Source organism: Arachis stenosperma, chromosome 4, assembly GCF_014773155.1.
Source record: "Arachis stenosperma cultivar V10309 chromosome 4, arast.V10309.gnm1.PFL2, whole genome shotgun sequence".
Taxonomy (NCBI): Eukaryota; Viridiplantae; Streptophyta; class Magnoliopsida; order Fabales; family Fabaceae; genus Arachis; species Arachis stenosperma.
In genome coordinates this window covers 9,875,836-9,902,580 of record NC_080380.1, presented here as the reverse complement: position 1 = coordinate 9,902,580, position 26,745 = coordinate 9,875,836, and the positions used below count along the sequence as shown (strand labels likewise).

Sequence of the window (26,745 nt, the reverse complement as noted above, 5' to 3'; positions counted from 1 at the left end):
TTTGAAATATTCAAAATTTTTCGCAGTGAAGTTGAAAATCAAACAGGTAAAAGCATTAAGGTGCTTAGATCTGATAGAGGAGGAGAATATCTAAATGATCATTTTCTTGAGTACTTAAAGAAAAATGGGATTCTTTCCCAATGGACACCTCCTGGTACCCCACAACACAATGGTGTTTCAGAGAGGAGGAATCAAACTTTATTAGATATGGTTCGATCCATGATGGGTTTTACTGATCTTCCATTGAATTTATGGGGCTATGCTTTAGAAACAGCAGCATATTTGCTAAATAAAGTACCCACTAAAGCAGTTTCTTCAACACCATATGAGATATGGAAAGGACGAAAACCAAATCTCAAACACATTAGAGTTTGGGGATGTCCAGCATATGTTAAGAAATTGCAAAGTAATAAACTTGATGCTAGGTCCGATAAATGTAGATTCATTGGTTACCCTAAAGAAACAATGGGTTATTATTTCTATCACCCTTCTAACCACAAAGTATTTGTGGCAAGAGGTGGAACCTTTTTAGAAAAGGAATTTCTTTCTGAAGGAAGACAAGGTGAAGAAATAGAACTTGATGAAGTTCAAAAAACCAATGAAATAGTACAAGCTCAAGAATATGAAATTCAAGTTGAGCAACCAATTTTGGATGTACTTAAACTAACACCAAATTTATCATCTTCAAGAGTTGAGGATAACGAACCGATAGTAGTTCAAAGAGAGATTAATGAATCAATCCTTGAACTACCTTTGGAACCGGTTCAACAACCTCCAAATTTGGTACAAGAACTACCTCTTCGACGGTCCACAAGAGAACATCGTCCACCACTAAGGCTAAACTTAATGGTGCAAGATGATGTGGAAAATGGGATCGATTATGATGATAATGATCCTAAGACTTATGAAGAGGCAATGCAAAGTTCTGAAAGTCTAAAATGGCAGAGTGCCATAGAATCCGAAATAGAGTCTATGAGGATCAACAATGTTTGGACTTTGGTTGAACCCTCAAAAGACATAAAACCTATTGGTTGCAAATGGGTTTACAAGAAAAATATTGGAGCAGATGGTAAGGTAGAGACCTATAAAGCCCGTCTAGTTGCCAAGGGATACCGTCAAAAGGAGGGAATAGATTATGAAGAAACATTTCTCCTGTGGCAATGCTCAAATCTATTCGGATTCTTCTTGTTATAGCAGCATACTATGATTATGAAATATGGCAAATGGATGTGAAAACAGCTTTTCTTAATGGAGAACTCAAAGAGGAAGTGTACATGACACAACCTGAAGGTTTCACACTTCCGTCTGATCATAGTAAAGTTTGTAAGCTGCAACGCGCCATTTATGGGCTAAAGCAAGCTTCTAGAAGTTGGAACATTTGTTTTAATAAGACAATCGAAAAGTTCGATTTTATCCGGTGTGAAAAGGATCCTTGCATATACAAAAAGTTTAGTGGGAGTACAATCATTTTCTTAGTACTCTATGTTGATGACATATTACTAATAGGAAATGATGTACCAGCATTGCAAAATACCAAAACTTGGCTATCTCAACAATTCTCCATGAAAGATTTGGGAGAAGCAGCCTATATTCTAGGAATAAAAATCCATAGAGATAGATCTAAAAGGTTGCTTGGACTCTCACAGTCTATGTACATTGATACCATATTGAAAAGGTATAACATGAAAAATTTCAAAAAGGGCTATTTACCAATAGGCACTGGAATTACTCTCAGCAGAAAGGATTGTCCTAAAACTTCTGAAGAGAGAGTACGCATGAGTAGAATACCATATGCTAGTGCAGTGGGAGCTATCATGTATACCATGACATGTACACGTCCTGATGTCGCATATGCGCTAGGAGTAGCCAGTCGATATCAGGCAAATCCTGGCGAGGAACATTGGAAGGTGGTTAAATCCATTCTTAAATATTTAAGAAGAACCAAAGACCAATTCCTCATCTATGGAGATTCTGAACTTATACCAAAAGGGTTCACTGATGCAAGTTTTGCCTCAGATAAAGATGATAGCAAATCTACTTCAGGTTATGTTTTTACCTTAAACGGTGGTGCAGTGAGTTGGAAAAGTTCCAAACAAACTACTGTAGCTGATTTAACGACTGAAGCTGAGTATATAGCAGCAAGTGAGGCTGCTAAAGAAGCTGTGTGGATGAAGAAGTTCATAAACGAGCTTGGTGTGGTACCTTCAATTAAAGAACCACTTCCGTTGCTGTGTGACAATAATGGAGCCATTGCACAAGCAAAAGAGCCAAGATCACATCAAAAATCTAAGCATATCTTGAGAAGGTATCATTTGATAAGAGAGATCGTTGAACGTGGAGACGTTGAAATTCAAAAGGTTGCTGGAAAGGATAATGCAGCAGACCCATTCACTAAGGCGCTTGGATCAAAAGAGTTTGATAAGCACATGTGGGAATTGGGATTGAAATATATGACTGATTGGCTCTAGTGCAAGTGGGAGATTTTGTTGGAAATACATGTATGCCCTAGATCCAATCTGTCATTGGCTCTAGTGCAAGTGGGAGATTGTTGGAGATAAGTGTGTATGTCCAACAAAATACTATCATGAATTATTATTATTATTATTCCTTTTTATAAGAATAAACTTTTATAATTTATGATAGTGTCCTTAATTAAAAATTAGAAACGAATAATTACGATAGGGATCGTAATAATGAGATATACGTTTTTTGAGTACTTTTAATTTAAATTGTTCTTAATCGTAGAATCACTAAAAATGGGACATTAGTGATTCGGATAGATTAATATATATATAATAGTCTTCATTGGATGAAGAATAATAGATCTCATTTGTTAAATTATATATATAAATGGTATATATAAAGATATAACCATTGAACTGACTCACTCTAAGAATTCCTAATGGTTATAATTACCGTATATTTGTCAATAGGATATTCTTATGATGAACATAATATTAGAATTTTCCTTTGACTTGCGACTATCATAGTAATTAATAATGTATTTGTTATACTTTGATTCTGGACACCTAACACCCTACGGTGTTAGTTGAATGGACATTGGGTATGATTTAAATACTTGTAGAATTAATGATTAGTCAAAATAGAATCCATCAACTATGGTAATGAGTTTGAACTCTACGATTATAATGAATGAAATAAACAATGCCTTGGCCAAGGGGTTTGAATGAATTAAGAAATGAGTTTCTTAAGTCATTCATAATTCATTATAATAATGGTAACAAGTTAGAGTTTGACAATCAAACCGTACTCTAAAAGTTAGCCAAGAGCTGAAAAGATGGAAGGAATTGTATTTTTGTTCATCTTGGGTTCTTAGTAAAAAATATTATTACTTCATACTATCGGGTCGTCAAGGAGCGTTGCTAGACGGCAACCTTGATTAGTAAATTTAGTATGACTAATATACTACCCGCTTAGTATTGAACCTATGGGGTCACATACTAACGAGTGTTCTAATCCTCGGTAAATAATTATTTAATTATTATTTTGATTAGATCAAATAAATAATTATATTAATTCAAATGGAGTATTATTATATTCTTTGCTAGCACCATGAATATAATAATATTATAATTGAGAATATTAAATAATTAATTATTTATTCTATGATGAGTTTTAAATATGGATAAGATCCTAACTGATTTTGTCTCAAATTAAGTTGTAATTTGATTCACAAATCAGTCACCAATCTCATACTATATATGTGTATGTGATAAAAGAAAGAAAACATAAGTTTTCTCTTTTTACCTCCACATACACAAATATTCCAAATTCTTAGTGAAGAATTGCTGGTGTAAGGAGTTGCAAGAAACTTCTCAGTTAAATCCATTGGTCAAAGAGTTGATAACAAGGATTAGTCTCGGTGTGGATACACATAGTACCTTCGTACTATCGAAGGAGAAAGCTTTATTTACTAGGGTACTCAGGTATTGGCATCTAACCCATCTTATTTCAATAAAATTTTAAGCACAAAATAGATCAATAGGATTACTTTATTACTTCCGCTGCGTGTTATGAACACTCGTAATCCTTGATTTATGATAATTTGGTCCTTGAAATTTTTGTGTGGATTCCATATTGTGGTATGTCGATTAAAGTAGATTACCTGCTAGAAGAGAATGCAAGATTCCAAGGCTGCAACAACATACATGCATCTACATTTATACGTCTATGTAAACATACATGCATATATTATATTGTTGCTCATTTAGATCAAGTTTTTGTTCTTCGCATTTTAATTACAAGTGATTTTGTTTGTTTATGTTTGCTTTAATAGTCATATTACTATCTCTTTTGCGAATCACTTTTTAGAAAATGTGTTACTAAAAATAATGTTGCAATTGTGTCTATCATTGTTACAGCTTTGTGAACCCATGTGAATCAACAAAAGAAGAAGAGTACCCGGTACCAAACATTTGTGGCACCATTTTGAATATGTATCTAGATTCTTAGTGTTAGTGTTGTAAGTATAAGGAGTGTTGAAGTTAGTCCTACATCAAAGAAAGCAAAGAAAAGTGAGGAGTTTATAAGATGAGAGACCCATTAACTTGACACCTTAAGGTTTTGAGTTGGATGTGGTGTCTTCTCATCTTATGTTATCTCACTTGATTCCTCTTCAAAGTCTCTCCGGTGGTTGAGAGCTCTCCACGGTTGGCCCAACAAAGTGGTATCTAGCGCTTTGGTTGGTTATCTCTGTGCTGATTAAATAGAGGAAAATACTCATGGACCAAATATGGTCAAATTGAATTTCTAAAATTATTCAATTTGGAAGACCCTCATGAAAGATATATTGTATAGCAAGGACTTGTATGATCCTGTGGAAGCTGAATCGGAAGGCAGTTGCTTTGATTAGGCAATGCTTTATCTTAGCATGTATCCACATGTTGACACCGAAACGAATGCTGACAAGATGTGGAAGAAATTGAAGGAGTTATATGAGAGGAAGAATGTGCAAAACAAAGCATTCTTGATTAGGAAGCTTGTCAATATGAAGTATGTTGAAGGTAAATCAATGCCGGAGCATTTGAGCATTTTTCAGGAGACGGTGAACCAACTGACAAATAATGAAATCACTTTGAATGATGAGTTGCAAGCCTTGTTGTTGCTGAGCTCTTTGCCTAATAGTTAGAAAGTTCTGGTTGTGAGACTGACTAACTCAGCTCCAAAAGAAAAGTTGACGTTAGCAATGGTTAAAGAGAGTATGTTGAATGAAGAAGCCAGAAGAAGAGAGCGAGGTTTGACTAATGCCTCCTCCCAATCAGAAGCACTTGTTTTAGAGTCACGGGGGAGAAGTCAAAGTAGAAAACCTCACAGTTCTGACAGGTCAGAGAGTCGAAGCAAGTCAAGAGGAAAGTACAAGCCAAGAAAGGAGTTCATTTGTCACCATTGTGGCAAGCCGGGGCATATCAAGAGGTATTGTAGGTTCTTGAAAAGAGAACAATCAAGAGGAAGAAATGAAGACAAAGGTAAAAATAGTGATAAAGAAACTGCTGCTATTGTTTATGAAGATGTTCTTATCACATATGATGAAAATTATGTGAATATTGTCTGTGATGATTCCACTTGGATTATGGACTCTGGTGCCTCATGTCATGTCACTTCAAAACGTGAATTTTTCACTTCCTATACTGCTGGAAATTTTGGCAAGATCAAATTGGGAGATAAAGGAGTGTGTGATATCATTGGTATGGGTGATATGTGGCTTGAAACTAACATGGGATGCAAGTTGCAGTTGAAGAATGTTAGGCATGCGCCAGATATGCGGTTCAATCTCATTTCAGTGAAGGCATTGGATCAAGAGGGGTATTGCACTTCCTTTGGTAGTGGAAAATGTAAGATTACCAAAGGGGCTTTCATTGTTGCTAGAGAAGACAATAGTCTCACTACTCTCTACCGGTTGCAAGCAAAGTTGTGCAAAGAAGATGTGAATGTAGCTGATGATTCCTCTTCTGATTTGTGGCATATACGTCTTGGTCACTTGAGCGAGAAAGGACTAAGCATCTTAGCCAAGAAGCACTCACTTTCCGTGAAAGGTACAACTTTAAATACTTGCACTCATTATTTTGTTGGAAAACATGCTAGAGTATCATTTCATAATTTTGGACCTCATAGGAGATCACATGTTCTAGATTTAGTTCACACTGATGTTTGCACTATGGATGCTAAGACACTAGGTGGTGCATCATATTTTGTTACTTTTATTGATGATTATTCTCGAAAAGTGTGGGCTTTTGTTTTGAAATCTAAAGACTAGGTGCTCGGTATCTTCAAACACTTTCATGTAAGTGTTGAAAGAGAAACAGGAAGGAAATTGAAATGTGTTCGAGCAGATAATGGTGGTGAATACAGGGGTCCGTTTGAAGAGTATTGTAAAAGACATGAGATCAAGCTTGAGAAGACGGTTCCTATGACTCCTCAACATAATGGAGTTGCAAAGAGAATGAATCGCACTATCAATGATAGAGTAAGGTGTATGCTCTCTCATGCAAAGTTGCCTAAATCCTTTTGGGGTAAAGCGATGAGGACTGCAGTAGATCTGATCAACCTTTCTCCTTCTGTTCCACTAAATGGTGATGTTCCAGAGAAAGTTTGGAGAGGGAAAAATGTCTCCTATAGTCACTTGCGAGTGTTCGGCTGCAGAGCTTTTGTTCACATTCCAAAAGATGAAAGGTCTAAACTTTGATGGGAAGTCAAAGTAGTGTATCTTCATCGGTTATGGTCACGAAGACTTTGGTTACAGATTATGGGATCCGGCGAGCAAGAAGATAATTAGAAGCCGAGATGTGATTTTTCTTGAAGGCCAAACTATTGAAGATCTTGAGAAGACAGATAAGCCAACTGTAACTGTTAGACGTTCTATTGATGATGAACCTGGTCCTTCCACTAGACCTCCTGTTGATGGGAGAGATGTACAATTTGATAATGATGGTGATGATTTGCATGATGAACCTACACCTCAATCTGAGGTGCCAGATGTTGAAGTTCCACCCGAACCACTAATTGAGCCTGAATTGAGAAGATCTACTAGAGAGCATCATCCTTCTCAGAAATACTCTTCTCATGAGTATGTGATGAACACTGAGACTGGGGAGCCAGAGGCTACCAGGAAGCTATGTCTGATGAGCATAAGGAAGATTGGTTGAAGGCCATGCAAGAAGAAATAAAATCTTTGCATGAGAATCATACTTTTGAATTGGTGAAGTTGCCAAAGGGTAAGAGAGCATTTAAGAACAAATGGGTATTCAAATTGAAAGCAGATGAAAATGTCTCACGACCAAGGTATAAAGCTCGATTGGTTGTGAAAGGCTTTGAGCAAAAGAAAGGTATTGATTTTGAGGAGATTTTCTCTCCGGTTGTGAAGATGTCCTCTACTCGAGTTGTGCTTGGATTGGCGGCTAGCTTGAATTTAGAGGTTGAGCAGCTTGATGTGAAGACTGCATTCCTTCACGGTGACATAGATAAAGAAATCTATATGGAGCAACTAGAGGGTTTTGAGGTTAAAGGAAAGGAGCATCTTGTATGTAAGTTGAAGAAGAGCTTATATGGGCTGAAGCAAGCGCCAAGGCATACACGAAGTTTGATTCCTTCATGGAAGGTCATGGGTACAGTAAGACTTCTTCTGATCATTGTGTATATGTTAAGAAATTCTTTGATGGTGATTTTATAATTTTCTTGCTTTATGTTGATGACATATTGATTGTTGGTCATGACACTAAGAAGATTGAAAGTCTTAAGAAAGACTTGAACAGATCCTTTGCTATGAAGGATTTGGGTCCTGCAAAGAAAATCCTTGGCATGAGTATCACTCGTGACAGGAAGAATGGGAAATTGTGGTTGTCACAGCAAAAGTACATTGAGAAGGTTTTAGAGAGGTTTAGCATGAGTAATTCCAAACCTATTAGTACTTCACTTGCTAGTCATTTCAAGCTGAGTTCGCAGCAATGTCCTACAAGTGAGAAAGAGAAAGCGGAAATGAAGAAGATTCCATATGCATCTGCAGTTGGAAGTTTGATGTATGCTATGGTTTGCACCAGGCCGAATATTGCTCATGCCGTTGGAGTTGTTAGTCGGTTTTTCTCTAATCCTGGTAAGGAACACTGGCAAGCAGTGGAGTGAATTCTTAGATACCTTAATGGTACTTCTAGAGTTTATTTATGCTTTGGGAGTGGCTAACCTGTGTTGGATGGTTACACAGATGCGGATATGGCTGGGATCTTGATTCAAGGAAGTCTACTTCTGGTTATATGATGACTTTTGTAGGGGGAGCTGTGTCGTGGCAATCTCGACTTCAGAAATGTGTTGCTTTGACTACTACAGAGGCAGAATACATTGCTGTTGTTGAAGCTTCTAAGGAACTCTTGTGGATGAAGAAATTTCTACAAGAGTTAGGCATCGATCAAGAGAAGTTTGTGTTATTCTGTGATAGTCAGAGTGCTATCCATCTTAGCAAAAATCCAACATTTCATTCCCGATTGAAGCACATAGAGGTGAGATATCATTGGATACGTCAAGCGCTTGAGATAAAGTCATATGCACTTGAGAAGATCCATACTGATGATAATGGTTCAGATATGATAACTAAGAGTTTACCTGCAGTGAAGTTTGATTCCTGCAAAGAGAAGGCAAGCTTGGTAGAGCAATCTATCCCTACTTGAGTTGGTGAGGGAGAGATTTGTTGGTGGGTCTCCAACTAAGTGGGGCCCACAAGTTTTTTAAAAAGAAAAACAAATAAAAATAAAGAAAGTGGCATATAGCCACGGGAGAGAGTGAAGAGATTTCATTCTCTGTTTTTTGAATGAAAGAAACCAAATAGGGTTGCAGCGCCGAAGAGAAGAAGAATTGGGGGAAAAGAGCAAGCCAACTTTGATCCTATTAAATTGGTAAACTTGCTCCATTTCTTAAGAAATTTTAGTATGTTATTCCTGGTGTAGAGATGAACATTAGGATATAACTTGCTAGTTGTATTGTTTTCTCTTTTGCCTGATTTGAGATACCCACTTTGTGGAGGGTTTATGTTGATTCCACCAGTTTTGGTGATGTATTTTGTTGATTGTTGAGATATCCTAGTGTCACTAGGAAGACTATTTGTGTACCCATTATTCTGATAGTGGAAGATTTTTTTCTGGACTAGGTCCTGTGGATTTTTTGTCCCTCTTTTGGGAGTTTTCCTATGTTAAAATTCTGGTGTCTGATTATTTAATTTCTGCCATTATATTTGCTGCATGGAGTATTTTTGGTATTGCCTATTTAATCGCACAGGTTGTGGGAAAATTATTTTTGGTGCTTCCGCTGTTAGACAGGTTCTTGTTTTAAACCTGTGTTGAGTTTTCTCAACAAAGTGGTATCAGAGCCGATGGTTTAATCGATCTGGTTTAAGGAGTATTCAAGGTGAAGCATCGAAAGTCTTCTCGGCAAAGGTGGTCCGGACGGCGTGTCCCATGGTGTTTTGCGGTGGTGTGATGGACGAATACTCGTGGTGGTGGAGGAGCTAGAGGGGAGTTGTTGCTTGATGTGGAGGCTCACACTTGAGGGGGAGATTGTTAGTGTTGCAAGTGTGAGGAGTGTTGAAATTAGTCCCACATCAAAGAAATCAAAAGAAAAGTGAGGAGTTTATAACATGAGAGACCCATTAACTTGACACCTTAAGGTTTTGAGTTGGATGTGGTGTCTTCTCATCTTATGTTATCTCACTTGATTCCTCTCCGAAATCTTTCCGATGGTCGAGAGCTCCTCATGGTTGGCCCAACACTTAGTCAGGTGCCATTTATTAAGATCAAGAAATGTAGTATAGGAATGTAAGAAAAGTTTTGTGTAGGATAATGCTGTTTGTCTATTTTAACTATTGTTAAAAATCAAATGAAATGTTGTGATATATTTTTTTCTTCTTTCATTGTTTTTAAGGTGTTTTTTTTCTTCTTTCATTGTTTTTAAGGTGTTCATTTTATTTGGCCAAAGAAAGATAACTCTGTGAGCTAACTAATTCAATTTTCATGCTTAAAGTTTCTCTTTTTATATAGATGATGCGATTTGCTGTTTTATTGTATTGATAGTATTTTAATATGTCTAAATAATTTTAGTGCAAAAATGTTCAATTATATTTTGGAGTACCTATGATCTTCTTGAGGTTGTACAAAATTACAAAATGTACGACAACGAATGAAATGAAGTAAATTAAGCATTCTAGGAATTTCAAGCATAACTATTAGATATCACATAATGAATATACAATTTTAAGAGAGAAAAAAAATAATGGGAGTGTCAATATGTGTGTTTGATAGTATTTTAATATGTCTAAATAATTTTAAAATATAATAAAAAAATTCAATAACCCAAATGCTCTCTAATTATCTTTATTAATGGATAATTTAGATATACATAGAAATATTATATAAACTTAAATTTAACTCACAAGTTTGGGACTTCTCTGTGAACAAGTATCTATGTTGAATCAATATATTAATTTTTGCGCTAAGTGCATTTTCTAACTAGCTATATATCTTAATATATTAATGTCTTAAATTTGTGGACTCAAGCTCTAATTTTTAAATGAAAAATTGTCCTCAAATTTTGTTATTCAAATCCTGAATTCAAAAAGGAAGATCATGTTCAAATTGTGTACTTTTATTTTTATAATTGAGAATATGAATATGAAATACAGCTGAGTTTGAGTACAATTTAGTGATAAATATGGTGAAATGTATTGTATTTTTATTTAATATTAAGTTACATGTGCTACACTAATTAATCGTATACGATTGTGTTTAAAGTTGATAAATAGTAAAATATACCGTATCTTTTCTTTCTTCTCTTTAATGTTAAGTTTTTTATTTAAATACCATAAATCTAGCCATTGTGTGATATTTATGCAAAATCAAATGGGCCGCAAATAGCAGCAAATATGCTTTCAAATAAAAAAAATTAACTGTTTTAAAATGCTTAAATTGCAATGTAGTAACTAATTGCTGAAGTAATAAAATAATTGACAAGAAACTCTCATTTTGATTATGAATTTATAAATGCATGTGGTGATTTTATTGCATTAATAAAATCTATCATAAAAAGCTATTTTATTAGATCTTTTGAGTAGTTTTTTTTTTTAATTTTTTATTGGGAGAAATGATACTTGCTCCACTAAATATAACCACCATTCTGAAAAAAGAATTTATATTAACATATTTTTTTCTTGTTTATTTATGTTGATTTCTAATATTATTTATACTTTTTCCTTATAAACTTTGGGTTTGTGGCTTAGCCAGTAATAAAATATGTTAGATAAATAGTAAAATATTTTAGATAAATAATAAACGAGAAGAATTCGACGACAAAGAAAAATTAAAGGTGAAAACTCAAGTGCAGTCGACTTCACGTGAAGTTGATAGTTGAGAGTCGTTAGATGAAAATTTAGTCAAATCATCTAATAGCTCTCAGTTATCAATTTCACGACTGCACTTGAGTTTCCACCAAAATTAAAAGAGAAATAATCAAATAGTAGTGGTTGTTTGGTTAAAGAAAAGGGATAAAGTTGGAAGAATAAAATGGTAAATTTTTTTTACAGAAAAAACAAACTAAAAAAAAACTTTGCTACATTTTGGGGTGAGAATGGTAGAAATGTGAATGTAAGAGATGATATTAATTTAATAAGATCAATTTTTTATTTGTTCTTTTTTTATATCCTTTTTTATTGATATGATTGATGAGTTTTTATTGTTGTTTTTGTGTTTGATGGACAAGCTAAGGAGAAGAACTTGCAATGAAATAAATTTAGTTGAGAATATTTATGGTAGCGGGTGAAGAACACTAATCCATTTTTATGCCTAACAATGGCAATGTTAGAGGACAGTGAAAAAGATGGTCTGGCATGTGATGATCTTTAGTTCTAGAAATTTATAGTTGATTTATGGCAAGTAGAATAGCTTCTTTTTTATAATTTTTTTTTAAGTGTTAGTTATTTAACCTGATATGTTAAGTCTATGACTTCGTCCCTAATAAAATCAATACGAGTGATGGAATCATCTAAAAAAAAGTTATCATTGTTAAATTCTATATATTTCTTGATTTAACGTTTTATTAATATTTGTCATGATAATAAGTGCGACTTAGTTTTATTTTTGAAATTGTAATGTTTGATGATATATTGAAAAAGTATATTAATAAATTGATATTTCATTAAAAATATTTATTATCTTTTATTTTTTAAAGTTTCACTATAGAATAAGAATTTATTTTTATTATTATATAAAAGTTAATACTAATTCTTTGTATATTGAATTTAAATCATATTTTTTTCTAATGATGTCATGTCATTAATTTTGATTATTTGATAAAATTTAAAACTTAATTAATTAAATTTTAGTAAAATATTTTAAAAAAAGGTAACATCATAACTCCTATAATTAATTGATTTATTACATATTATTATTCAAAGAAAATATAAAATATTAATTAAATGTATATTTAAAATTAAATTAAAAATTTTAGTTCAAAGTGTTACAATTTTTGTGTTATTTGATAGAGAAGTAAAAAATTATTAAATTCAATTCTCTTAAATTTAATTACACTCTAAAATAGTAATGATATTAAAATATTATTTTAATTAAAAAATTTATATAATTTCACAGTTATATTTATAGTCAAAGTAAATAATTTTATTTTTAAAAAAATACTCTCAATAATATTTTATTATCAAGATATTTATCAACAAAAAATACTAAAACTCAACCTTTATTACAACAAATAAAACAAATAATACTATAAAAAATTTATTTATTCAAAATATTTATTATTTATATTATTTATTAATTATAAAAACCAACTTTACCAACACTAATATTATGATACCTAAATGACATACCAATCAAAAGATTAAGAAAAAAAAAAAACGAATCTAAGACAAAGATGAAAAATATATATACAAAGATAAATACAAAAAGACAATAAAAAATTCATATATATCAACAATTCAAAAAGAATATGCCTTCACAAGAATATATAACAAAACAAAAACAACTTTAACAACAATTAAAAATAAAAAAGAGAATAAATACTATATAAAAAATTAAGTCCGTTAATTAAAATAAATACAAAAAAATTTTGTACAATAATTTTTGTATTACAAAATATTTTAATTAAAAAATATATCAAATTTAATATTAATTTGGGTATATTTTAATTAATATTTAAATACTATAATATTTATTAAAATATATTTTATATTTTTATTAATTTACCCGCGCGTCTTACTCTAGTAGTAAATATAGAAATAACACTCCACGTGAGCGTTAACAGCTATAGAAACATTAAATCAAAACACAGATTGATATTAAACATATTAAAAACATTAAACAAAATAAAAAGAAACAATATTGCCATTCGTTAAATTGATTATTATGAAAATTGATTTACAATAACAATATAGAACTTCTTGAAGAGAAAATATTAAATAACACAATTGTTTCTCAATACCACACAAGTTGGAATACTATATTATTTATGAAACCATAATTTTAAAGATATAAACATCATAAAATATGGATGGTCTCTTATCCATTTCCCCAAAGAGCGATAACAGAAACTGAAAGAAGCCAAAGAAACCAATAAGAACACTCCACGTGAGCATCTTCACCTTATCCACTATCCAGTATCCAGCACCACCCGCCACCAATCTTCCATTTCCAAATCTAAAAACCTTCCCTCACCATACTCCTTCTTCACACACTCCACACTCCCAACAACCACAACAACCATGTCTCTCACAATCCCAACTAACTACCTCTCCAAGCCCTCCCTCAAACCCTTCCTTACAAAACCTAAATCCACCACCATAATATGCAGCGCCGCCACGCCAACACCCTCCTCCGCCGCTAACAACAGCACCGACACCGCCGACTCCAAGCTGAAGGCCTTCTCCGCCGCCTTAGCCCTCTCGTCGATCCTCCTCTCCGCTCCCCTCCCCGCCGCGGCCGACATCTCCGGCCTCACTCCCTGCAAGGAGTCGAAGCAATTCGCGAAGCGGCAAAAGCAGTCGATCAAGAAGCTCGAATCGTCGCTGAAGAACTACGCTCCCGACAGCGCCCCGGCGCTGGCGATAAAGGCGACGATCGAGAAGACGAAGAGAAGGTTCGAGAACTACGGGAAGCAGGGGCTGCTGTGCGGTTCGGACGGGCTTCCGCATCTGATAGTGAGCGGGGATCAGAGGCACTGGGGAGAGTTCATAACTCCGGGGATCCTGTTCTTGTACATCGCCGGGTGGATCGGGTGGGTTGGAAGAAGCTACCTGATTGCGATTAGGGACGATAAGAAGCCGACTCAGAAGGAGATCATCATCGACGTGCCACTCGCCACTCGCTTGGTTTTCCGGGGATTCAGTTGGCCCATTGCTGCTTACAGAGAACTCGTGACCGGCGAACTTGTCGCCAAGGATGTCTAACTCAACAAACAAGGTATCTATCTCTTTCCTTTTTCTTAGACGATTTAATTATGTGTTACTAAGCAACATCTGCATCAATATTTAATTAATTTTGTTGTAGTTTGATTGTTCGTGGTTATCAGGGAAGCGAGGAAGGTGCTCTTAAAATGATATAACTCCGTTTGATGGGGGGAATTTGGTGGTGATGATGGTGGAATATTTATTATGCGCACCTCTGTTGTAAATTTGAATTAGTTGTTTGTGTGGAATGTACCGAACGTAAACCTCAATGAAAAATTGATCTGAGTTTTTGTTCTTTATGAGCTCTATTTTTATTGTATTCTAAAAGATATCTATCAAAATGTTGAATGTATATAAAGTTAGAATAATCTGATCTTGCATGCTATCAAAATAGAATTACGCTGAATTGAACATAATAAGTCAGAACGATTTACAAGATATCAATTTTCTACTTAATTCTACAAGACATTCATCTTCCTACTAAGCCAAGTTAAAACTTAGTCTCTACACTAAACCCAATTAACTAGCAATACTAATTAGAATTAATCTAAGAACACCGAAAACATCACAGCCGAAAATATAAACATAACCCATAAGCAAACAATAGCAACAATCAAGAGATGATAACATTGCAATCTAAATCCCGTAGCACTTGGATAATGAAAATTCCCTTGAACTCCTAATGAGTACAATCGCTGAATTCCAGTAACATCATCAACAACAAACGTTCTCTTGTTTTTAAGAGGAGCAATCAACGGATACATGATAGCATCTTCATCGTTACTGTGGTTAAGTCCAAGAATGTGCCCTATTTCATGCATTGCAACCCAAACCAAATCATATGTGTCACCAGTATGAATATTCTTATCTTCTTGTATTGGATCCTTAATGCTCCAACCCTTATCTGCATTAACATGGAGCCTTCCATCAATTGGCGGATAAGCGTGGGCAACAATGGTGTTGTTGAAGGTCACGCCATCGCCGTGCTCGCCCCTGTAGAAACCGATCGTGATGTCGGAGTATCCTCGAGTCTCCTTGAATGTGAAGGGTGAAACCTGTGACCATTTTGAAAATGCTAGTTTGAAGGCTTCTCTCACAGTCTCTTGTGGCACAACCGAAACACCTGACGTTTAGTGACACATCCAAAAACTTGTTACATCAGAAACAGAGTAAAAATAATAAATTTTATACTATTGTGCATAACTTTTAAGCAAGGTTCTAAAAACCAAAACCAGATAGAATTAGTGTGGGTTTGGATTGTAGTTTGTCATTTGAATAAAAGTGATTTTATAGAATTAATTTTAAGTAGAAATAAATTTGTGTCAACATAATTTATGTTTGACAATTTTATACTAAAATTAATTTTAATAAAATAAATATTATTTAAATAATAATAATTAAAATCACTTTTAGATAGATAATTACTAAAAAAGATATGATATTAAATTATAATATTATTTTGTATGCATATTTATTTTTTTATAATTTTTTTATAGTGGCTACTCCAATGAAGATTTAATGATTGTCATGATGTGAAGATATATCATTTTGACCATGGATGATAGATTATAGGGCTTGATTTTATTTGAAGTAAAAGTGTTACCTTTATTTAAAGTATTACAAATAAATAAGTTACACTTTTTAAATAAGAATTATCATGAGAAGATGTTTTTGACATCTTCATGGGAGTAGCTGCCATTTTTTTAATATATTTTTTATATAGTATATTTTTAGTACTCTTTTTTAGTATGTTATAATTTTTTACTATTATTATTTATAGTTAATTTTTTTTTGTTTAATTTACTTTACCTAATGAGATCAATAAATTATATTATAAAAAATAATAATAAATATAATATACAAAAATTACAATTATAAAAATATATAGCACCAAACAAAAAATTAATAAAAAATAAAAATAAAAAATAATAAGAAAAAATTCATATAAAAAGAAATAATAAAAATTTAATAAATAATACAATAACATAAAGATAAAGTTGGTAAAAAGAAAATAAATTTTAAGTGTTAATAGCTAAAAGCCCATTAGTAGAAGCTAAGAATTTTTGTTTCTTGGTTTTAAATGTAAAATTATTTATACATTTATGAAAAAAAAAATAACCAAACTAAAAATGGAAGCTTTCAAGAAGCTGAAACGTATTTTTCCTATTCTAACGTGTTTAGAGGTTGAAAGATTCAACCGGAGTTTAATAAAAATTGAACTGCATATAATAAAAAATATATAAGAACTGTAGGTGAGGTTTCTCTTGAGAAGCAAAATATGTATATTATTATTTGTGACTAACCTGATGGGTCAAAACTGTAGGTGAGGTTTCTCTTTTTATTAGGCCATGAAGGGGCATCTTTAATGAATGCATACTTTGATGTAACCTTCAGTAGGTTATTAGAGAAACCACCGTGATGGCGGTGGCGGTGAAGGTGACGGTGATGGTGATGGTGATGGTGATCATCAGGGATACCACACCTTGGCATTGACATAAACTTTTTGGTTTGCGAATCAAGTTTTCCAGAGACTTCTAGATTGTAGTATTTTTGAAACTTCTTGATTGCTCCCTCAAAATCAGCATGGTCTTGTTCTTGTAGGTATCCAAATTCCTTTAGATACCTTCTAGCTCCAGCAACTGCTTCAACATCTAGTTTTGATTTCTGATTATCAATGGAATCAAAGCTTGGTTGTGAGTGAACATTACTATCGCTTGATGATCTTAGGATTCTGGAGTGAACATTCAAAGGGTTTGCTAGGAGGACCAGGAGGAGAAGGATCATGCGGAAAAGATAAGACATTATTGTAACTTTAGTTTAACAAGAAGCAAATTTATTAAACGATGATAATATAGGTAACTTAATTATGTGTAGAGGAGGATTAGTTAATGGGGTTTATACATATATATAGTGAAATACAATCGAAATCTGAAGTTAAAAGTTTTAATAATCCTATTAGTTATTACAGTTATGATCTTATTATTATGATATGATATGATATAATGTTATCCAATTGAAAGTTTTAGTTCGTTTAAATTTTTTTAAAGATAAGATTTTTGAAAGATATGCGCGTTTTATAGTAGGAAGTACTCGATCATTTTGAAAAAAAAAATTTACCTGTTTCTAATTCGAATTACACGTATTTGCTTTAAATGCTTTTGAATTTTGATTCAATTGCAGAGTTAGTTACTGAGTTCAACTAAAGAATCAGTTTTTTTAACTTAATATTAGTCAACTTTTTTTAAATTGTTTCTTATATTAAATATTAAATTTTAAACTCCAACTCTTAAATGTAATATGAGGGTTAAAATAAATTTTACAATGAAAAAATAATTACGGTTGACTAATTAAAAGTTAGTTCTTATACTTATTCTTAATTATTCCCTCTTCAAATATAGGCCCTCCTATGTTAACTTTGAAATTGAAAGATAACGGATCAAATTATGTATTCATGCATCTACTTTTTCAATTACTATTGTGTTCTATTACTTATTAAACATGTCTAAACTTAAATTTTTCTTAATCTTTCATTAAGAAGATGTGGATTAATGTATGCATTAACGAAAACAAAAATGAAAAAAGGCTCAAATATTTATAAATCAATGTTATGCAAGTTGGTGTATCATTCACTTTGCTAAAGGCAAATCCATCAAGGAGCAACTCAACAATTCCAAACAAGACAATCACACCATAAATTTGTCTTTCATATAATGTCAAGTGATAGTATTAATATTTACACAAAATGTGGCCAATGAAGAAACCACTTTAATTTCTCCGGATCAAACTAATTCAAGCGGGCGAACGGCCTCCGCCACAGCTCCTCCACAACTGCAGTACCCCGGTCGCAGCCGCCACAACTAACCCTAACCGCCACAAAAATATAAAAAGCCAATTTTTTTTTTCTTTTTCTTTCTCCTCCTAATGCCTCAACTATATAGATACCATAAGAAAATTTTCAAATAACATTTGAGATTCTTCCCATACTATAAACTATAGACTATATAATATGTAATTGCAATATCATAAATGAGCAAGAATTATGACCACATTGAATCATCATAGCTGGTCTGGTCCACCACCATGTCCATGCCAAAAATAGGCTTGGCCTGTGAGTCCATAACTTTGGATGGTGGGGACCCACTATTGGTTGGGCTATTGGGGCCCATTCCATTAGAAATGTAATTGGGTTGGCGCATCTTAAGGTGGACCACCTCAGCTTGGGCTATGGCCAATTGGGCTTGTAGCACATCAATTTGTTGTTGAAGAGAAGAAATTGCACCTACACAACCATAAACAGGGTCTCGGACTCTAGCATTGGCCTCATACACCATGCTACTCACTGCATCCCTTCTTTGATGCATTGGAAGGTCCTGCAAAGCATTGTGAAAAATTTTGAAATTTTAAGTAAATTAAACGCATAAAATATAAAATCGTAATTAGGTTTAAATGATAAAATTATATGATTTAGTAGAAATTTTTAAAATTTGATTGATTCGTTTAAAATTATAATATAAAATAATTTTAAGAATTAAATTGAAATTCTATCACGTTGTAAAATCTACTATGGTGATTTAATGTGAAAATACAAAGTGATTAATAAAAAAAAGGTAAATATGGATACTCTATAGTTCTTATGTCTTCCTAGAAGAGAGATGTTAATGACATATTCTATGAATTACTTATAAGTAGTAATTATATAACAAAAATCCAAAACAAGTTATTGTATAGTTTTACAATTAGAACCACATTATTGAGACTATTTTCAATTGTAGCTACCAAGCTCCAAAGATTCCACTTAATCTCTTATAATTTTTTTAAGTAACCACTAAATTAGTATTTTAATTTGATTATCCATACTGAATTACAACGATGGTTAAACTCATTTATATACCTAATCCATAATTAATATCAACTACCTAATGGACTTATTAATGGTGAGTCTATAATAATATCACATAATTATTAAAAAGTTAATCTAATTTACTTTGAGGGAAAAATAAAGAAAGAAAAGTAGGGTAGCAAAGAAAAAAAGGACAAGAAGATTGAATTGATTAATCCAACATGTTTTTTGATAAGGAAGTAAGCAATTTCATTTACAAATTGCTGTTTATTTTAATCTAGATTAGATATATTGAAATGATTTGAGAGACAGGTTCACGTGGTGTATCAAGGGGGATGTAAACTCAAATTTCTTTTCTTTAATGATGATAGAAAGTGAAGACTAAATCTTTTTTAATTTGGTGCACGATGATGTGAATTACAAAATATAAGTTGGTTGATATGTCATATTTGGGGTTCATTATAAATTTACAATTGGTGCTTGATCTTGACTTTGGATACGAAAATCACATGTTCAAGGTCTCATTGGCTAATCCAAATGACTATTTATATGGTGATGAAATAAATTGTTATTTTAAGATAATAGGTTAATCTACTTTATATAATTTAACGTGTTACACGTATTACATATCTTGGGTGACACGTATTACTATCATATCATTACATTTGACAAAACAAAAATTGGGAATACCCTCAAAATAAAAAATGTGAAGTGATAAAGGCAAATACAATGAATAATAGTGACCTTTGTTGAAATATGAGAAAAATACAAACAAATTAATAAAGAGATGAAGATGTATGATAAACCATCATGAAATCTTCTCTGTCTTTACAAAGTTTTCAACCGTTGCTTAGAAAAAAAGTCACCTGGTTGTGACACTTGCTCCATTGAGATGAGAATTTTGTAAGATAAATATATTATTATTATTTATTATTACTACTACTTATCTTTTGTGTATTTACTTTGTATTTATTGTTTAATTATTATAAGATTTTTTTAACTTTTAATATGAGTAATATTCTTTTAGACAATAATTAAATTTTTATTATAGTGGCAGGACAATATTGGTTAATCTTTTGTGTATGTTATTTAAATATGAAATTTCATATTCAATTTTTTTTGTTCTCTCTTAATAATACATAATAATAATAAAAAAAAAATTCTAGCTTTACTATTTTACCCTTTTTTTTTAAAAAAAGGCCAATGTTTAATTATAAAAATATTCTGGTCAATAATAATATGACATGTTATTACTATTCTTGCAAAAGTACTTGCTTATGTATAAGACCCCTACAAGGTTGTTTATATTTTACCATTAAATATTTAAAGTTGTATGTCGTGTTCAAGAACTAGATGTAGTAAAAAGCACCACGCGTTGTTGATATTATATTGTCCAAAACAATTAGCACTCAATTTCACCTCTTATTTGATGTGTGCCCTGAACAGAGTTTTACTTTTTCTGAGAAAGCGACTTCAAATAAATAATCAATGTTTGTAAGAACTAAGAAGTAACAGCCCTTTGTAAAGTGGAGGTGGAAAAGAAAAATTAAGGTTAATGTGTTAATAAATAAGATTGAAGAAATTTATAGTTCAATCCACAATGTCTGAAAATTAAAGTTCTATTCTTTGTGTTGAAGCATATTATTAAAAAGACTTAGTAGTATCAACATAATTAATCAACATATATACATACATAAATAAACATTACAAACCAACCAAGTAAATAATAAACACTACTAAATCCTTCTGAAGAGTCACTATACTAACTCCGATCCTTTTTTTTAATAGTCATAAAATTTGCAAGAGTATACTTGCCAAAATTACATGACATACTAAAATTTGATATGATCAGTTTATAATCTTTCAGATCATATTTAGGTCTATAGTCATATACCAAAAAAAAAAGAAAAAAGAAAAAGAAAAAAGAAACCAGGTTAAGCAAGTTCAATCCAGAGGTGAAAAGTTATTAGAACAAGTTCAGAATATACAGCAAAAATAGAAAACTCAGATGATAACTAAGATCTATTAGATGATAATTTAATCAAACTTATTAAATTATTTAACGACTCTTAATTATTAACTTCACATAAAGTTAACTGTACATGTGTTTAATTTCTACCGTAACAAAATAACAAACACATTATTCTACCCTATAATAATGTTAACATCTACTTGAAGACATAATTGGGAAGAAGATTAAAAGAGTAGTGAAGGATTTAGCTAATATATCCACGAAATTTTAGATTCAAATAATCATAACTAAGGGAAGTATTAAGGGGTAACATTTTGAGTGTAAAAAGGTGGAAATTGACTAGAATGGATTAAAATATAAAGGAAAAAAAGGTTGTTAGCAGTTACTTACCTGAAGCATCTTGTTGACATTGCTGGCACCAAAGACTCTATGAACATTAGCAAACTTGTGGGGTTCATCAGCTGGGAAATAGGGAGCAAATACACAATCTTGTGCACACCTTCTCCTTAGAAGCTTGCATGCTGCACATGGTGATGCTGCACCCTGCTTCCTCCCTCCACCACCACCTTGTTCCTTCATCAATTCTCAATTAAGGGGGGTTCTTGTTTTTGGAGGGAAATTTGAGAAGAATAATAATGGCTATATATATGTGAAGATGCAATAATAAAAGATATATGGAACTTGGAAGAAGAAAAACACTACTTAAGAAAGAAAAAAAAGTGAGAAGCATGTGGGGAAGGAAGGAGGGGTGGCCTGCATTATAATAATAAATAATAATAATTATGTTAATATAATAAAATTTATTATAAGGTAATGCCAAAACAGCATAGAGCCAAAGGGCAAAAGCAAAGAGCACGAATATGGTACAAAATATATTAATATACACAAATATTTAAGTAAGACTATTCTTTAGAAAAATATATGCTTATAGACAAAAGTAGATATTGTATGAGGATTTTCTTCTTACCAAAATAATGATAGCCGTTGAAGTTAATTGTAATTTTCTTCTTACCAAAATAATGATAGCCGTTGAAGTTAATTATAATTTACAATACAGTTAAAATTTTTTATTAAAAATCCACTTTATTTTTTATTATTTGAGCTCCATTTAAGAATCTGTTTCTGACTAATAAGTTGTTGTATGTACAAAATGAAATTTAAACTTTCAAAAGCGGACAAATGAACTAACCATTTGACCAACTCAAGTTGATTAACAACTCACTTTATTTAGTTCTACTATTGTGTCTTCTTTCTGTACAAAAATCTCTCTAACCTCTATCAACTTTCTTTTATGAGGTGACATTTAGGGTGTCATTACATTTTATAATTTTTTTTTGGGGTAGAACTTAGGAATGTGCTTTACAAATTAAAAAAAATAGAAATATGCTTGTTTGAATTTATTCTTTAAAATAGAAATCCTAAATTTTTATTTACCGTTAGTTATACCTACCAAGTACCAACATAACAAACTTAAGCACATTGTTATATCTTAAGTCAACTCGGGGGTGTACTATAGTAGTTACACTTAGTCAATAACTATATATATGCTTTAGGGTTGACAAAATAAATGACTTGACTTTAGGGACACCAACTATAATAAGATTTGAGTACCCTGATTTAGGGACATGCATCCCCCCAAACCCTTATATATTTAACGGTTTATCTATCTTTTCATATCCTTAAGAAATTGATATGTGAATAGAGTCATAAGGAGACAACATTATTGAAATGGCATATATTCATTATTCACCGAGAGACAATAGATTTTTGCAAAAGCTAACTAATGATATTTATTTATTTAAATAAAGTTTCTCAAAATCTTTATTTGAAGTTGAGGTTAGTAGTGTGAAATGGGTGAGTGTTTTGTTGTTGAAATAATGAGAGGACAATAATGTAATGCTTTTGTTCAAAGGAGAGGAGGTTAGGATGCTATTTGAAGCAACCTACCATCAATAATGAAGAGTGGCATTGAACGAATGGAATGATTGCAAGCCTTGTGAACTTTAAAGGGACCAAAAGGAATTCTTAGGCAGCTGAGTTAGGTAAAGCAATGATTTCCCAATTCTGATTTGATATAGAGAGATAATGAATTTAGTGTATAATGTGTAGAATAAAATTGAAATTAAGATAAGTTAATAATTAAATTAATTAATTTTTAATGATTTCTAATTTTAAATTTAAAAAAATAAGAATTTAGAACAACGGCAGTTACGTGCACACTCTCTTCTACGCACTAAAAATTTCATCAAAATTTTTCACTCACCACTGTCTATTTTGACGCTGTAGCAACCCCCTTCCGACCATTTAAGGTTGCCGCCGCATGTTGTCGGATGTTGTCTCGCCGGCGTTATTTTTTGTGACTGCTAACTTTCTATCTTTCTTTTTTCTTTTTTAATTGGCAGAGCACAGTAACTCACAAAATGCAATGGCAAGCGGAAGCGGCGATGCCATTTCTGTTTCTGCATCTTCTTCCTTCTCGAGTTTTAGCACATATCTACACACGCTCTCTCACACTCTTTCTCGCTTTGCAACCCGTGCTGTCTTAATCTCCACCTCTTACGGCGAGATGACCCACCTCCACACCCGATCCGTCTCCCACATGCACCACACTCTCCGCTGGTACGACCTGGTCGCCCTCGGCGTTGGCGGCATGGTCGACGTCAGCGTCTTCATCACCACCGGACGCGCCGCTCATCTCTACGCTGGTCCTGCCGTTGTCCTCTCCTATGCAATTGCAAGTTTCTGTGCTCTTCTCTCCACCATCCTGCGCTTGACAACTCCCGCAACATGGGAATCAAATACAAAAGTGAAAGCCTTTTTTTTTATGCAGATGTTCTACATTAGGTCGGCGGATGGTTATTTTTATGTCTAGTGCGGATGATTATTTATGTAAGTATAATTAAAATAATTTGAATGTTCAATGTAGGAGATATGCATATGATTGTTTTAATGAGCATTTGGATGATTAGTTTATTGGATTTGGTTGAAGCATACAGACTTAACATTTTCAGGGTGATCAGTTTTATATGTAATCGGATGGTTATTTTAATTGGGGGAGTCACAACGCTGTTTGGACTGCTGGGGTGAAAGAGCCTAGCAGCGGAAACAACACAAATATCCAACACAAGAACAATATGGAAGCACTCACAACACAATATGAAAGCAACTATGAACAAGCAAATAAAGCAAGTAAAGCAATAATAAAAACACATCGAGATTTTAACATGGCAAACCCCCTCAATGTGAGAGGTAAAAACCACGAATCGTCCAAATGAATGAAATAGCTCCACTATAATTAAAAACCATGAATCGTCCAAACCAAAGCAAAAAAACGTGCATATAACCAGCCAAAATATCAAAGCACCAAAGCTTACAGATGAAAAGCAAGAAGATGAAAAATACCCAAAAAATAGAGCTGCTGTTTAAAGCCTATTTCTCTCTCTACAGACCTCCAATTAAAATCTCCACCGTTCATAATAAAGAACAAGATAAGAAGAATCTACAGTATAAATTTCACGTCGATCCAACGGTGAAAGAATGAGAAATTGCTGTTCAAAGAATGTTGCTCTGTGTAAAATCGGAAACCTATTTTCTCTCTTGCGAAGTCAATTTCTCTCACTGCAGACTTTCAATCAACATTTTCACTGTCCAGAATGAAGAGCAAAAAGTTCAAATTTCAAGTCGATCAAACGGCGAACGAATGAGAAAATACCATTTGAAATTTATTGCTTTGCATGAAAATGAGAATCCTGTTTTTTCCTCTTCTCTTTCACTTTGTGGCTACACTTTCTACCTCTCAATGACCCCCAAAATCTGAATTAGGGTTGTGACACAATGGGTATAAAAGAGATACCAAAAAATTGGGCTTACACCTCACAAAGGAGAGAAAAAAGTCCAACAGGGATGGATGACGGCGCTGCTAGGGTTGCTAGAGGGGTGGTCACAACGTTGTTGGGGTTGCTGAAGGGGTCAGACGCTGCTAGGGTTTGGTAGTGGAAAGGCGATGGTTTAAATTTGAAATTGAGGGGTAAAAGTTGCTTGTTACTAGAGTTTAGGGAGTGTTTCTTATTCTTTAATCCACCGTGGACCAATAAACTAGTCCATTGTACACATTGTCAAGATTTTTTATTGTCTTTCTAACGAAATTCTTCTACTTTTTCTCAAAGATGTGGTATATCCATATATATAAAAATAAATTAGAGGTACTAGATTAATATATATCTCATGAGATACAATATAGATTTAGAATAAATAGATAAAAATACACATGAAAGAGTTTAGAATGAACAAAGATATATAGTAAAAATTCGTAAATATTAAAATACACATCAATTTTTTTTTTGGACAAAAATGTTATATCATTAATAAGGAATTTGATATTGACAAATCTTTAATGTATATTTTTATTCATCAAAAACAATCTCTAAAATGCATTTTGATATTTATAAATCTTAATATGTATTTTTTCCATTCTAAATTCTTTTATGTATGTTTATGCGCATTTACTCTTCTAAAATGAACTATGTAACATAACAATTCTAACTCATTTAGAACTCATATGCAATATCTACCATTAAAATGAGTAACACCTCTTTTTAATTATTTTTAGTAGCCATAAAGCTTATCTTGAGGATTTAATTTTGTATATGCACAATTCTACTACTTTACATTACACGCACTAAAAGAAAAGTGAAGAGTACTAACTTTATTTAAGATATGTTTATGTATTTGTTTGTTTTCACTAATTTTTTTATGTATAAATATTTCTATGTAGAATTTGCTACATTCAGTCAAGAACTTTTTGTATATCAAGAAGTGTTTCAAAAAAGAATAATTTCACATATTTTTTCAATATAAATTATTGTCTACAATTAATTTAATAATAAATAAGATGTGGATCAATTTAGTGTCTTACACTCATTATATAGCATAATATTTTTTTTGTTAAGAAGCCTTGGTGCAGGACAAAGTGATTGGGAGTAATTTATGAGGTCAAGGGAAATGGGATCAAGTTGATGTGGAAATGAAGCACCTCTTCATTATCATGTAAGCATACAAAGTGGCAATTTGATGGTCAAATAAAAGAAGGGCAATGCTCAAGACCGTTTGAGAGAAAAAGCACAGCTTTATTTTTTCTTTCGGTTGTTTTGATTTGATATATTTCAGAAAAACAAAAGTTTGAAAACAGAAAGAGCAAATACCAAATTCAAAGCAAAGGGGGCCCATTTTGGGAAGATGTCATCAATTTTTTTGTCCCCAAAATATATACTTTGCACCTTTGGTATCTCTTACTTTTGGTAAATTTTTGTTAGAAACGAGGGATTAATCGGTGCAGAGTTTATGTCACATAATTAGCATTGTCTTTCAAATGATAGTAGCATTCAAAGAGAGTAGTTAATAAGTTAGTCAAAGAAATACCAACAAATGTTAAAAGTGTAGTGCTAAACGACTTACACTTAGAAGGCATTATTAAGAGAGTTTCTTAGT

General features: G+C 32.6%; 3 protein-coding genes across 4 annotated transcripts; 1 reads left to right on the top strand and 2 right to left on the bottom strand.

Moving 5' to 3' along the window:
* The first annotated feature begins 13,695 nt into the window (after positions 1 to 13,695).
* Positions 13,696 to 14,745, top strand: LOC130976057 (photosystem I reaction center subunit III, chloroplastic). 2 transcript variants are annotated; one of them, XM_057900798.1, is made up of 2 exons: positions 13,696 to 14,459; positions 14,569 to 14,745. In XM_057900798.1, exon 1 carries the CDS (start codon positions 13,763 to 13,765, stop codon positions 14,444 to 14,446), a length of 684 nt encoding a protein of 227 aa, XP_057756781.1. In that variant the 5' UTR covers positions 13,696 to 13,762; the 3' UTR covers positions 14,447 to 14,459; positions 14,569 to 14,745. The 2 variants fall into 2 exon arrangements, with proteins under 2 accessions (XP_057756781.1, XP_057756780.1); XM_057900797.1 differs by having other exon boundaries at positions 13,697 to 14,459; positions 14,547 to 14,745.
* Positions 14,746 to 14,988: 243 nt separating this feature from the next.
* LOC130974570 (metalloendoproteinase 2-MMP-like) lies at positions 14,989 to 17,248 on the bottom strand. The gene is made up of 2 exons (XM_057899441.1): positions 16,750 to 17,248; positions 14,989 to 15,578 (listed from the first exon to the last, which is right to left on the bottom strand). Exons 1-2 carry the CDS (start codon positions 17,246 to 17,248, stop codon positions 14,989 to 14,991), a joined length of 1,089 nt encoding a protein of 362 aa, XP_057755424.1.
* Positions 17,249 to 18,096: 848 nt separating this feature from the next.
* Positions 18,097 to 21,976, bottom strand: LOC130976379 (LOB domain-containing protein 4). Its single transcript, XM_057901228.1, has 2 exons — positions 21,649 to 21,976; positions 18,097 to 18,816 (listed from the first exon to the last, which is right to left on the bottom strand). The coding sequence occupies exons 1-2, from the start codon at positions 21,835 to 21,837 to the stop codon at positions 18,484 to 18,486; spliced, it is 522 nt and encodes a 173-aa protein (XP_057757211.1). The 5' UTR covers positions 21,838 to 21,976; the 3' UTR covers positions 18,097 to 18,483.
* Positions 21,977 to 26,745: the final 4,769 nt, after the last annotated feature.

Bases quoted from the DNA above. Each gene is read 5' to 3' on its own strand.
- LOC130976379 (XM_057901228.1), bottom strand. From the start codon at position 21,837: ATGAAGGAACAAGGTGGTGGTGGAGGGAGGAAGCAGGGTGCAGCATCA. The intron at 18,817-21,648 runs GTAAGTAACTGC...AATGCTTTGCAG, and splicing joins ATGTCAACAAGATGCTTCAG to GACCTTCCAATGCATCAAAG.
- LOC130976057 (XM_057900798.1), top strand. From the start codon at position 13,763: ATGTCTCTCACAATCCCAACTAACTACCTCTCCAAGCCCTCCCTCAAA.
- LOC130974570 (XM_057899441.1), bottom strand. From the start codon at position 17,248: ATGTCTTATCTTTTCCGCATGATCCTTCTCCTCCTGGTCCTCCTAGCA. The intron at 15,579-16,749 runs GTTAGTCACAAA...GGATGTGTCACT, and splicing joins CTACAGTTTTGACCCATCAG to AAACGTCAGGTGTTTCGGTT.